The following is a 13,880-nucleotide window of genomic DNA, read 5'->3' on the forward strand; positions in this document are numbered from 1 at the left end:
AAATGTTATTTTGAAACACATGGACCATTTTCACAACCTCTAAATACAGAAACATATTTTGAAATAAATTCAGGGCAAAGCTAAGAGATAATAATCAGTATTTGTGAGGAGAAAATTAGATCTGGTCTTGCTGGAACAAGGTGTAAATGGATTGAAAAAGGCATATAACATAGATTTTTTTTAAACAGTTATTGTCCTCATTCATACATGTAAGGTAAAAAAAATAATTAAACAAATTAAACGTATTTTTCCCTTTGCCGTTAAAGCTTTTATGTCTCCCTCTGGTGATGTATGTAGCCTATTACTGGTAGCTTTCTTATGTTGCATAAAATTCAGTCATCATTTTGTTAATCCGCGTTTACACATCATCTTTAGCTGCCAGAATTACATTTAAATTGCATTCAAACTTATATTGTTGGGTGAAATACAGAAATACTGATTTTCTTTGTTTTGCACATTTATTATCCTATCTACAAAGCTCGCTTGGTCAAGATGGTTAGTATCACTGCAGTGGACCACTGTAGCTAATGAATACAACGGTCAAGAACAGTTTTCATATGAAGTAGGAATACTCTCACTTCTAGAGGGTGCTAAATTCTCCAATAAACTTTAACGTCATCCTTGACTTTAAAACGTGGGGAAGGGACATTATTGCTATTAAATAAATGAAATACAATAAAATGAAGGATTACCCTACAAGTTGTCGCGCTTGAAAGCGATACCGGAAGTAACGCGCAGGCTTTCGGAGGGGCCTCTTGCTCCGTCAGAACATCACTATCCCTCCTTAGTTGTCATTTGTTGCTGAAAATGACGTAAGTGCTTGGGCACAGCTCTCAGGAAGCGGATAGCCTCCTGTTCAGACCCAGGTTGACCTTGCTTTTTAAAGCTGACTACCCTAAACATCGTTCAGAGAAAACATGACAACCCCTAGTTTCTCTGCAATGACACCGATGCCCGCACTACCTAGCTCGGGATTGAGGTTATCAAAAGGTAAAGTATCTAAGATAGGTAATCGCATACTAGCATGTAAAGAAATTCGATTGCTGCCATAACGTAAACGAACCGCGACCTGACGTTACCCCAAGCCAATGAATAGCCAGTATCAAGTTTTTAGCGACATTACGGTTGTATGGAGACAACTCATAGTTGGTGGATTCCAACAAATTGCTAATGAATCAGTCTTTACATTCTACGGTTATTCACTGCACTGCCAACCAACATTCAGCTTGTTTATATCATTTAGTTAGCTGGCCAGCCAGCCCTGTTACATGTATCCTCATGCTTGTTTCCAACTTTAGACGGTCAGTAAGACAGCTCTGGCTCATCATTCAAAGCCGCAAAGTTTAGTGGAGATGATCGCAGCCTAGAGGCTGTAGAGCTACAGTTGGAGTACATGTCTGTTATCGCCTCATCTAACCTTTCTGAGTAAAACGACTAACACGGAACACGTTGATTCAGATTGACAGCAGGGCCCCTGTGCCTGTTGTCTTGCGACTAGGCATCATGTGATGTTCAGTAGACCTGGATAATCCCCATCATTATACTGCAGTTCAGAGCAATTTCACAATCTCGGTTCATAATGGAAAGCCGCTGCACCCCAGGCCTCTCAGTTTTCTGTATCTCGTAGACAAGTGTTTCTCTCCAGAGAGCTTTATACTTCAAATGGAAACGTGATTAAACTTTTGGAAACAAGATGTGTAATGTATGTTGTACTTCTGGAGCATTAAGGCATTTAAATTGTAGCTGTACACTGACTCACTTTTTGAAGGTCCAGACTAAAATTTTATTCTTTAATTTACTCTAAACAGTAGAATTGATTGTTTTTTCAGGAAATCTTATAAGATTCTCAGAATAAAGAGCCCTTTCCTGAAATAGTTGTTGGTCACATTCATTAGCTGCTATTATCTTTGAGAGGTAGCCAATTGAGTCATCTCTGGCCAGTCTTGAAGTGGGTGAGAAGAGATAGTTGACCTCACATATTTTGTTTTTTCTTGTGTACAATTTTACTGAACTTTTCTACTAACCAATAAGAGAAGAGGTGCAATTGGTGAAATATATTTTCTGTATCTCTCTGCCCATCGTAACTATCTCTCTTTCCAGAGCATTTGGTGGTTGCAGTGCCCGTTGCAGTGGTTGCGGCCTTAGGAGGTTTCCTAGTCGGCCATTATCTGAGCAGGCGGAGCTTTAAGAGTGGCCAGGTGAACTCATCAGTCAGTAAAGACCGTCCCAAAGTGGTCCACAGCTTTGACATGGAGGACATTGGCACCAAGGCTGTGTACTGCCGCTGTTGGAAGTCAAAAAAGGTTGGGCTTCAGCAGCTACTTCAGAGGATTAATCTTCAAATAATTAAACAGCCATGGTATTCAAAAGCATAGACGTAGATCCCTAGAAAACACAAATACATACTAATGCACACACACATCCAGGTATTCAAAGTGAGATTACCTTTTCAGTTAAATGAGGTGGTTGATTGTTCAGAAGTATCTGTTTAAGAAGTGAAAAGACAAAACTTTCTTATGTATTTCAGTGATGTAGCAATAATTTCCTTCAGTCAGAGTTCATGTCTTCTCAGTGTTACTGGAAATTCTGAGTCAGTAAATCAATTTAACCATGTATCAGAATCCCCTGAGCTTCCCACTTCGATTGTTGTTGGCTTGGTCAGGGACGAGTTTAATACATGTTTCATTGCTGCTGACATCCTAGTCAGGTGTCTCCGTTTTGTTTATTCATTTATTTGATTAGGACAGTACACATTAATCAATAAATCCACAATACCTGTCAATGTGTATATGCCAGAATTGGTACAATAGCTAAATTTCATATGTTGTACGAAGGCAGGTAATTACAAAAAAGCCCAAACAAGATTTCAAATTAAGTAACAGCACAGCTCAAAAGACAGTGCACAGAAAACCCACTGTTCTAACAAACAGGACAGACACAATTTGTACACAACAAATAACACGCACACATACAGAAAGCAATTTTAAAAGCAGGATACTCCAAAGCCCTAGCAGTTAGCATTGTAGGAGGAGACAGACGTTGTAAATGAGTACATAACTGGTTTGTTTTTAACCAATGTTTGAGTTTCTTTTTGAGTGTTTAATAGTTGTCACAGTCTCTGATATGTGCTGGTAATTTGTTTCACAAATGTGTTTTATTAACTTGCTGTTGTATGTGACCAGGTTGTAAAACAGTATTTGAGAGAAAATCATTGCATGCATATAAGCTTTAGCTGATTGTGTAGTGAGAAAAGGTCTTATATGACGGAAATTAGCCAGATTGAAAATAATGACATTTGAGATTTTCTTAACATGGTCTGTCAAAGTCAAATTAGAGTTAAAAATTACACCAAGATATTCAAAATTTGAATCAACATTTGGTAGGTCATTAACATAAAGACTGAATAAGATTGGCCACAAAAAAAGAGCATTGTGGAACTTCAGTAGAGCAGCTGAGGTGTGATAAATTTGACTTTCCAATATGTGCAGCTTATTTTGTATTTGACAATTAAGACTTCATCCAGCAGAGGGCACTGTTTTAGAAGTTAATATAATACAGTTTTGCGAGCAACAGTTCATGGTTTATTGTGTCAAAAGCATGCTTCAAGTCTAAGAAAACATCCCTGACATAACCACCTTTGTCTAGTACACTTAATTATTTCTAAAAAAAATAACAGGAGGCTGTCTCAGTAGAGTGATGTTGGCAAAATCCAAATTGCATTGGGTGCAGAGGCGTATGACAATTATTAAGGTGTTCTATTAACTGAACTGACACCCATTTCCCTGCTACCTTTAAACTAATGGGCAGGAATCTGATTGGCCAATGGTTCTCAAGTTTGGTCTTGTCACCACCTTTGAAGACAGGGGTGACTTAGGCCGTCTTACAGTTGGTGAGTACACAACATTGTTTAAAAGATAAGTTCATCAAATGTGCAGCTGGACTTGCCAGAGCCTCTTTCTTTGACTTTAACAATTACTGTCTACCTCCTTTTACCTTTTAACTCCCCTCAAAACCCAAAGCTTTGCTTGCACATACTACAGCAAGTGGACAGTCGTTAAGTTCACTTAAGTATTAGGCAGGAGTGAAGAAAACTACTGGAGACACTGACCTCTGCTTTTGTAAAAATCTGAATTAAAATAGAGGATGAAAATCATTTTGTGTAGAGGTTTGTAGTTACATGATAGACCCTATAGAGTGGTGCAGTCGTGACGTAATTTTGTATGCAAACCCGGAAGTTAGCGTAGCATGGGTTCCCTCATCGTTGAGCCTATGGGATTTTTCAGTGGGTTTTTGGATTATTGCTGAAAATAAGCTCTGTGTCCAATAAAAGTTTATGAAACACATTTTGTTGATAAAGATAATCTTCATAAACTGATAATATAAGCATCGTATCTGGTTCGTTAATCTAACTGTCGAAAGTAAAAAGCTAACATCATGCTATATTGAACTACATCACGGTCGACTGAATTTACGACATCACACAAGGATACAACTGAACAGCTCAGTTGCCGCGCTTCAGATGATGACGTATGTAGTCCTTGTTAGCCATCTTTTAGCAACCGCCTTTATTAAGATGTGAAAAGATACACAATTCAAAGGTGGGGCACGTTTCCGATGTATTTTATGTCGTAGGATAAAATGTTAAACTTTCCTGAACGTGTGTTCACCACAGACCTTATTTCAGGCATTTAACCGAAAGCGCATTCAAAATTCCCTTAGACTTTCAGACGAGGGAACCAGAAGTGCGAACAAGCTAACTTACTCCCACATTTTAGGACTCATTCCTGCACCACTCTATATTGTTGTGGTCAAAAGTGGTGTGTGGAAATCCTCAAGTGGATGGCAGTTTTTCCTCTTGTACAGGTTTCTTTTAGCCTCAACTACATAAACATATCTACAGGTAAAACCAAAATTCAACCAATTGTATAAATTTGTAAAATAACTTTTCTCTCAATATTCTGATAAGCAGTGATCTTTTTCATCATTATGTTTAGGATCCAAGGCAGATACAGATGTCTGCTACAAGCATAAAAAATGCTAAGATAATTTCATAAAGCTGTGTTTGTGAAATAATTGCAATCAGAGTTCTGTGCATGAGTTAAAGATTATTTTCTTTAACTAAAAAGGCATGACAATTAAAAACCTTTAAAATCTATGACAGGAAATCAGAGAAAAGAACAAGTTCCATACACACAGTAAACACATTAACAGTAAACAAGTTAATCCTCAGTTTTGCTTTTCACGCCTCTACTGAACATACCTGCCCCTGTTCCTTAATGTCGGTGGACAGAATGAAAAAGCCTGCTCACCAGGGGTCGTCTTTCTGACCTCAGGGGCAATCTTAACACCAGTCCCCTGATAACACTTCTTTAGCAACATGTGGCGACTGTGGCTGAATTGGTATTGTTGGTTGTCTCGCAATCAGACGGTTTTGGGTTTTAACCCCAGCTCCTGCTGTCACATGTGAATGTGTCCTTGGACAAGACACTTAAAGGGATATTTCGGGATTTTTGAAGTTTGGTCATATGAGGCACTTGGCTATAGTAGTGGCATTAGCCTCCAGTGATTCTGTGAAAGTTAATCCTGTGGTTATTATGAGCTCAGAGAGATCCAGGGCATAATGGGTATAGATGAACGTTTTACCCGCGTAGTTTAACGCGTTTTGCGCAAAGATGGACCAAGAAAATATGTTGGCTTGCCTGTGTGCTGTGCTGAAAACATTCAAAGCACTTAATTCTTCTGAAAACCTCCTCTGTGTCAGGCACTAATTTACAGTGCAGCTTTCAACATTTTGTCTCCTCCCGCAGCACACTGATATCCTCTGATCAGCTGTGTGGGTCTGCAGGCTTCCACAGGGATAATTACACCACACTAAGCTAAAACAAAGATAATATGAGCAGGAGGGGTCATGAGCATTGGTTCGCATTCTCCACACCTACACCAACGGGTAACCTGGGATGTCTCCTGCTCAAAACTTTCAAATGAAGTTTTTCTGCTCTCTCTTTCAGCCCACTGACTCTCCGTCTGTATAAGTTCTTCTTCAGTGTACTCCAGTTCATACAAATATCCTCTCGTATCCACAGTAAACGGCACATCATCATCATCTCTCAAGTCGAAATCGCTCATTCAGTATTATCTTTGTTTTGGCTTGGTGTGGTGTTATTATCCCTGTAGAAGCCTGCAGACCCACACAGCTGATCCAGAGGATCAGTGCACTGCGGGAGGAGACAAAATGCCGAAAGCTGCAACGGAACTTAGTGCCTGACACAGGGGATTTTTGGGAGGCATTAAGTGCTTTGAATGTTTTCGACACAGTGCACAAGCGAGCCAACATATTTTCTTGGCCCGTTTTTACGTAAAACTCATTAAACTACGTGGGTAAAATGTTCCCATCTACAGTCACTATGCCATGGATCTTTCTGAGCTCGTAATAACCACAGGATTAACTTTCACAGAAATCAGTGGAGACTAATACCACTATTATAGCCAAGTACCTCATACAACCCAACTTCAAAACTCCCAAAATATCCCTTTAACCCAAATTTGCTTCGTCGATGGCACATAAATGTGTATAGAATGCATATGATTGGGGTTGGCAAATAATGATGGTCAATTCCCATTGCAACCTCTGCCAGCAGTGTATGAATGGGTAGATGGGACCTTTAGTGTTAAAGTGCTTTTAGTAGTCAGACGACTAGAAAAGCACTGAACAATTCAAGTCCATTTACTACGTAGCAAACCTGACAGAGAGACTTCAGAATAATCCTGTGTTAGCATGTCGTATCCAAGTGGACATAACTAATGGATCATTGAGTCCATTGCAGGTCTACAGGTCTACAGTTCCCTAGTTGATAACCTTCTTTTTCTGATATTGTTTGCAGTTCCCCTACTGTGATGGAGCCCATGCCAAGCACAACGAAGAAACTGGGGACAACGTGGGACCTCTCATTATCAAAAAGAAGGATGCTTAAGCCAGTTTTTTTCTTTTATAGTTAAACCAACGGTGGAAATTCTTCACAGCCAAGAATGATACTCGGTGTTATAAAAATGTGGAAAAAAAATTTGATTTAATTGTTCCAACCTAATTATGAATGAACTATCAGACTTTGAAATCAAAGGCCACTTGAGAAGAGATAAAGAATGGACTTTTGACAATCAGCAAGGTCAGACATGAGGTACTCTGGTTGTACAGATGCTTTTTAAACATCTAAAAGTGAGGAGTTTGGTATCAAACAAAGGATGAACCTAAATACATTAAATAATTCACTAGTCAGTCACTGTACATTCAAGCCTGATGTTATATTCGTCCTAGTCTTTCTTGTATGCGTTGTATATTATGTTGTCAAACACACTAGCAGCTGTTTGCTTAAGTTTGTTGAGCTTCTTAATTCAGCAAATGCCTTACATTGAAACATCAGTCTCCAACTAATCTTTACAATGTAGTTGTTACCATTGTTGCAGTGTTTTGGTTAACACCAACTACATCACTTGCACCAAATCCTTTTCCTTTTCTTAAACAAGTTTTTCAGTATCTCTTCCAACCAGAAAACAAAAACGTTAACGGTAAATTAAAGCGCCTGCTTCATATAGCATTTGTACAGAATTACAGTGCACTACAGTTGTTGCTGCTCCATGAGACAGTTAAACACACAGTTAAAGGTCAACTAGTTCTGAATATCCCTGCATATCAGGGCAACTAAAGTAAACATCAGATCATCATCTTATTTATGTAGAGGAAAATATGTAGACCAACTTCTTGGCAGAAAGGCAAAGTTATTAGGTTGTCTAGATTAACATGTTTACTCATTGCAGGAGAGAGTTGCATTGTTTTGGATGGTAGACCTGGTTTTGGAGGATGCAGTTCTGTCTTCCAAATCCTTCCTGACTTTACATGGAAGAGCTGCTTGTAGGAATCAGATGAACAAGGCTCGAACAGTATGCCCACCCAGCCCCCTAGAATAAGGTGTGCCTAATGTATGGATGAGCTGATGAGGTGCAAGGCAGTATTTATTGAGAACATTTAAAGCATGTGAGTGAGTGAATGATTTCTTTGACATGGCATATAGTGAGTTTGAGACTATTCGCTGCTGCCTATATACCACTTGATACTGCAATTTTATTAAAAATACATGTTGTAGCAGTATTAATGCAACAACAATCAGTATTAGGACAAGTCATCCTACTAAAGCATGCTCTTTTCAGTGGCTACTCCTTGCCTCACCTAACTTTCAGTTGTTGAAAATGTGTCTGAAACTGGTCCTCTCCTGCCATCTACATTTCTGAAAAGGCCACTGCAGATAATGTCCAGACCTGACTCATGGATTGTCCAGAGTCCATATATGAACCCTGCTTCTGCTAGCTTTACCCAATTGTACTGTCCTGTGCTCATCCACTGAAATATTTTGCCTAGTTTGTTTTCCACTACTGTTTAAATCCATGTGGATGCAGCACAGACTTTACAGATATAAGATGAGTACCAAAAAGTAAACATGCCCTGTGTAATCTGTATGACAAGAGCTGTCACAAGTTAACTGATGAGAAAATTTTCACACCCTGCCATCCCTACCTCAAGTTCAGAATATATACACAAATATAACCCCATATGAATGTTGTGTGTCATGATTTTGCACAAAGAGCTATTTAATCAAATTTAGAAGGAGATATGTTTGTCTTAAATGATCTTGATCTTGTGGTGTTAAATGGTCTACTTATTGTAACCACTGACAATTTGCCTCCTGTAAACTTGCGTTTAAGCAGTCAGTGAGGTAAAACCTCTGCTAATAGGGGATATATTTTTGCTTACTCATGGAATTTGTTTCTACAGGCTTTGATTTGTCTGTCATCATTCTTTTTTTTTCTGTATGATGTGAATAAACTTGTAGAGTGATCTAATTTGTTGGCTCCCTTGTCTTTTGTGGCACACATCCTCGTAGCAGCGCGAGGGGCCAAACCTAAATCTTCTTAACCAAAGGGTCATCTGAATTTCATCTGTGTTGGTAGTTAGGCAGAGAGTGTTTTGTGGTTACTGTTGAGGCGGAGATACTGAGCATGCCTTCACCTGTGTGGTGACGGCAGTGGGATCAGTGTGTTTGTGTGTATGTTGCCTTGTACTTGAGGTGAGGTAGGCTGCTGTGCTGCAGTGTCCACCAGCACTAGTGGCCATTTTTAAAAGTGTCAGTGTTTGTGGTTACCACTAGAAGACGCTGTGTTTACACGCATAGTCCGGGCCAGACAGTACGCGAGTATGGTGGGCCCCTGCTCCCTTAGTGACACCCACTTGCACCACACACGCACGTACGCACACACAAACGCACCCACACAGACACACGTATACGCGCACGAGGTATCTGGCTGCGTGCCAGATGCAACGGAGGACTCTCACAAGAGGTGGAGTGGACTTCTCCATTCCTATGAGGAGTCAGCCTTTAGCTGACAGCTAAGTACTGCTCAGGTAGACTACATTACTGCTGTTTAGGAAACTCAACCGCACTAAGTGCTAGATGATCAGTAGCAGCTAGGTCAATGACTTTATTTTATTTTATTTTTTAGCTTTAATTTAAGTTTAATGCACGTCAGAAAGGAATAGTATTTGAATAAAAAGTTATTGAATTAAACAATGCGTTAAGGGATTTGATAGAAGAGTTTGATGTACTTTAGTGGTTTTTCTTTTCTTTTGTGTGTGTCGGGGGGGGGTCAAAAATTAACAAACATGTATACCACTGTATAGGATAGTACGGCAAAATAGGAGGGAAAACCCCTCATAAACTGTAGCGCCTTAGTTTATTTGTGTAAACTTACTGTTCCCTGTTACGCACTAACCAGTTAGGCCTATGCACTGCAGTTAATACAGGTATGGATCATGTCAAATGTCTTGTATTTTGATGAACAAATTCTAGACAGGACTGCATTTTAGCACCAAGTCCAGCTTTATAGAAATATTTTTAATGATTAAAAAACGTGCATATATAAAGGGCTATGTGATATGGTTTTAAAACACTTTTTTAAATCTCAATATCTTTCACCACGTAGTATTTCAGTGGAGCATGTAGGTTATATAATATCATAGTATTACAGCTGGTTCTAGACGAAGTTTTTTCAAATGTATACAAATGGGTTTCTCCTTTATTAGATAGGCATATGCCATCCATACTTAACTGATGGCTTTCCGTTTATGTTGAATTGTTCTGTTGTTATCGTGGGGTCGCTCTGGCCGCGGTCTCGATTGCTGAGTCCACTTCGCATTTTGAGCGACGCCCCCAAATTCCGTGCAGAGTGTTTGCAGACCCTCCGGGACGGAGAGGTGGAGGAGGAATCGGCAGCTCCGCCGTTCAAATACTATAATCATCACGCCATTAGTTCTTTACTTCATCAATTTCTTTTATCCGGATATTAAAGACTATATAGAGAAGGTAAGGGTGCACGTTTTCCAGATAGTATCATTAAAATTCGTTGTTTATAATATTATGTCGCCTTGTCCTGTGCGCTGTTCCGTGTCGCAGCGACCACTCGGACTATGGTCAGCTCGCCGTGGCGTTGGTCTTCCACCGTCGTCTTAGGTAACCTTAATGACGGTGAAATGATCGCTTGGGTTTTCCGATCAACCATATTGAGTTAATTTTCCCTGTAACTCATAATATAGGCTGTGTTTAATCAGAGGAGTAGTGTTTTCTTCAAACGTTAACATGGAATATAGCCTGGTCTTCTATTACCCACAGTAACCGCAACGTTGCGCACCTCGGTTCTCGTCGTCGATACCAGACAAAAGACAGTCTGTTTTTTTACGATTCACGACATTGTCTTTCCGTGCAGTGCTTAAGTATTTGCTGGCACACATAACAGCAGTAGTCAAAATGCATTTGAAAAGCGCGCTCCACATTTGACCTGCGCATATGCGCATATCTTTGCATATTGTTGTCGCTCTGTTATTGATTGCATTGATATACCGTGAAATTCTTAAAGGGATACTGCCTCTTGTATGCGGAAATCGCTCTCGAGGCATACTCGGTGTCTTAAGCCTGTTCTTGTCATCTACTTTCAAGCGATCTTATTACTCAATCTTTATATTCTCATAGGCCATATTGCATTTCTTTAAAAACAGAATCTCCACACCCTTTTTCATCATGGTGTTTGGATGGCCTGTCTGAAAAAATATCCCTGTCGTTTCTCCTGTGTTTACTCCCTCTGTATTTGTCCCTCCAACATTTCTATTCTTAACCTTCCTCTCTTTATCCCCTATTCATTTCTAGCTCTCCGGGACTCTGAGGCTGCTGCAGAGAATGGGAATAGGGACACAGGCCAAGGCTTGCCATATTGGCTGAAGTAACAGCAGGACAGTTGACAACCCTGCATCAGCTTCAATCCCCTTCTCCCTCACCTACACAAACACACAAACACGTATAGCCTACATAAGAAAAGACAACCCCACTCACAGCCATTGCTATGTCCACCGCGGTAGACATCGCTGGCCCTTCCTCTCCCGATCAGGCCCACAGCAGTGCTAAAATCCCCAATGAGCCATTGAGACCCAGCCTTAAGCGCTCCCACCACCCCTACAGCCTCTCCCATTACATCTCCACCCCTTCCCCAGCCGTGGATGTCAAAGACCTGATCCAGCCTTCCCCATCCCAGCAACGCACCACTCAGCCTGCAAACACAAAGTCTCGTCGAACTCCCTCCTGGCCTGATATGTGGGAGTCACCCAGTGGGCTCCACCTGGCCCATGCCGCAGAGCTGCTGATGCGCGCAGGGCTGCTGGCTTTAACCCCAGCCACCACAGAGCAGACTGGCCTGGGTGCACAGAGCAGCCAGCCAGCTAAGAGGGAGGCTGAAGAATCAAAAGGGGAAAAGGGGGATGGAGAGGGAGCAGGGTCTGGACCAGAGGAGGAGGAAGAGGACTCCTCTGGATGTGGAACTGACTTCCAACCCTTTCTAGGTGCCTGGTTCCCTTTCAGTCCTGCTCTGTTCCCCCTGGCTGGCTTTCAGATGGGGGGAGGCCACTGGAGGAGTGCAACCATGGGGGCTGAGGGCATGGAGGGGATAGTAGCTGAGGGCTACTCTCCTGGCTCTATGGGCGGGGGCAGCGGAGGGAGAAGGAAGAGGAAAAGGTGTGGTGAATGTGTACCTTGTCGGCGTCAGACAAACTGTGAACAGTGCAGCAGCTGCCGCAATCGCAAGAGGGGACACCAGATCTGTAAATACAGAAAGTGTGAGGAGCTAAAGAGAAAGCCGGGAGGTCCTGGGTTTGACAGCCGAGTGTCTGGGTTTGATCTTAGGGGCTCTGATTTTACTTTGGGTCTGGCACAGGAGAGAAGCAACAGCGCCTTGGATGGATAGTAATGTGTGAAGAGGCAGCATTTGTCAGAGGATCCTAGCTGGATGATTGTTAAGGAGCTGCTGTTTAATTAAACACACAGGACACCATGAGCTCAGACTGTGATTCAAAGACCTTCAGATATTCAGATATTGTGTTTAGCGAAGAGCTGCAGCTCTGTTTAAGAATGTTCACACTTGTTCCTGTCCTTTCTTTTGACAATCAGAGTGGAGAAGACAGAAAGAAGGATACCAATGTGTGTCAATGTTTGGATGACAACAAAAAGTGCTGTAAATAGATTGTAAATATCTGGAAACATTATGTCTTTTTTACATCCCTGTCCAGTTTGGATGTGTTATGTTTCAACATAAAAAGGAGCCAAATGTTTTGTTTCTAATGGGGAGGTTTGTTTTTGTTGTCCTGACTTCACTGCATTAGTAAAAAATGAATGAGTTCAGCTGAGGCTAAATTATTTCATGTGCAACTCGTACTGTATAGCACTGTTTTCTCTTTTGAAATAAAAGAAATTGGCCATGTTAATATGTCCACAGGCTGGTTTCATACTGCATCTGTATTAGTATGTGTTTGTGTGTGTCCATATTTAATGCATGTATGTGTCTGTTAGCCAGAATGTCCCTGGTTGTACACACGTGTGTGAATGTGGTTTTGTGGATTTGGGTTACCTTATGCTGTGGCTGATACCTTATCACAACCCCACAGACACACACTAACACACAAACAACAGCATGCTGCCTTTGCAAGACTGTTCAAATACACTTCACCTGACATGCCCACACAATCACAGATACCTTCTTCTCAACACACTATTTCCTTTTTCATTCACAAGTTTAGATCGTAAGCACACATACATTCATCATAAACAAAGCCCACAGCCAGCTGGACTGAGGCTACAGGGTGGCTTTTTCCTTGTTGCTGTAATGATGGCTGATGTGATAAGACCTTCTTCCTCGGCGCCACACTCCAGGGGACCGCAGGGAAGACGTAGCCATGGCAACGGCCGGCCCGAGGTGTCACGCTATAATTGGGCCACGGCTGCACTTCCTGTGTGCCTTCAGTCAGGGGGGATCGCAGAGGGACTCTGCGTGTGTGTGTTTGTGGGGAGTGGGGGTTGTGTTTGTGTGTGTGGGTGTGTGTGCATGTGTGTGTTTGTCAGGCAGTGAGAGAGAGGGAGTGAAAACGTAGCACGCCAGCCAATGCAGGACGCTGCCAACTCATGGAGAAAGGCAGTGAGCTCCAACACCATGCAAGTGCAATGCTCTGACTGAATGAAAAACACGCAGTCTTTTAGTTTAAGTTCACAGTCTAGTGTTTCTTCATCTCCCAGACAAAGAGGGAATTTCAGATTCTTGGATCTGCAGCTTTTTTTCCCTTTTCTCCCCCTCTCTTCGGTGCCTTTCTAGTGATTTGGAGCTTAATCCTCCCTCCCTGTGCTCGTCACGCATGCACACACAAACCCACACACACGCACACACACACCGGAAATCTGTGTCACCCGCTGCCCAGCAGGTCCAGTGACTCCCTGAACGCCTGCAGTCTGGCTCCACTGGCC

At 41.6% G+C, this 13,880-nt stretch overlaps 2 protein-coding genes across 2 annotated transcripts; both read left to right on the forward strand.

Moving 5' to 3' along the window:
• The first annotated feature begins 831 nt into the window (after positions 1 to 831).
• On the forward strand, positions 832 to 7,282 carry zgc:110843 (uncharacterized protein LOC541492 homolog). The gene is made up of 3 exons (XM_041797702.1): positions 832 to 990; positions 2,101 to 2,303; positions 6,882 to 7,282. The coding sequence occupies exons 1-3, from the start codon at positions 918 to 920 to the stop codon at positions 6,969 to 6,971; spliced, it is 366 nt and encodes a 121-aa protein (XP_041653636.1). The 5' UTR covers positions 832 to 917; the 3' UTR covers positions 6,972 to 7,282.
• A 2,992-nt stretch (positions 7,283 to 10,274) lies between these two features.
• On the forward strand, positions 10,275 to 12,850 carry LOC121516397 (CXXC-type zinc finger protein 5-like). The gene is made up of 2 exons (XM_041797677.1): positions 10,275 to 10,409; positions 11,247 to 12,850. Exon 2 carries the CDS (start codon positions 11,440 to 11,442, stop codon positions 12,331 to 12,333), a length of 894 nt encoding a protein of 297 aa, XP_041653611.1. The 5' UTR covers positions 10,275 to 10,409; positions 11,247 to 11,439; the 3' UTR covers positions 12,334 to 12,850.
• Positions 12,851 to 13,880: the final 1,030 nt, after the last annotated feature.

Source organism: Cheilinus undulatus, linkage group 10, assembly GCF_018320785.1.
Source record: "Cheilinus undulatus linkage group 10, ASM1832078v1, whole genome shotgun sequence".
Classification (NCBI taxonomy): Eukaryota; Metazoa; Chordata; class Actinopteri; order Labriformes; family Labridae; genus Cheilinus; species Cheilinus undulatus.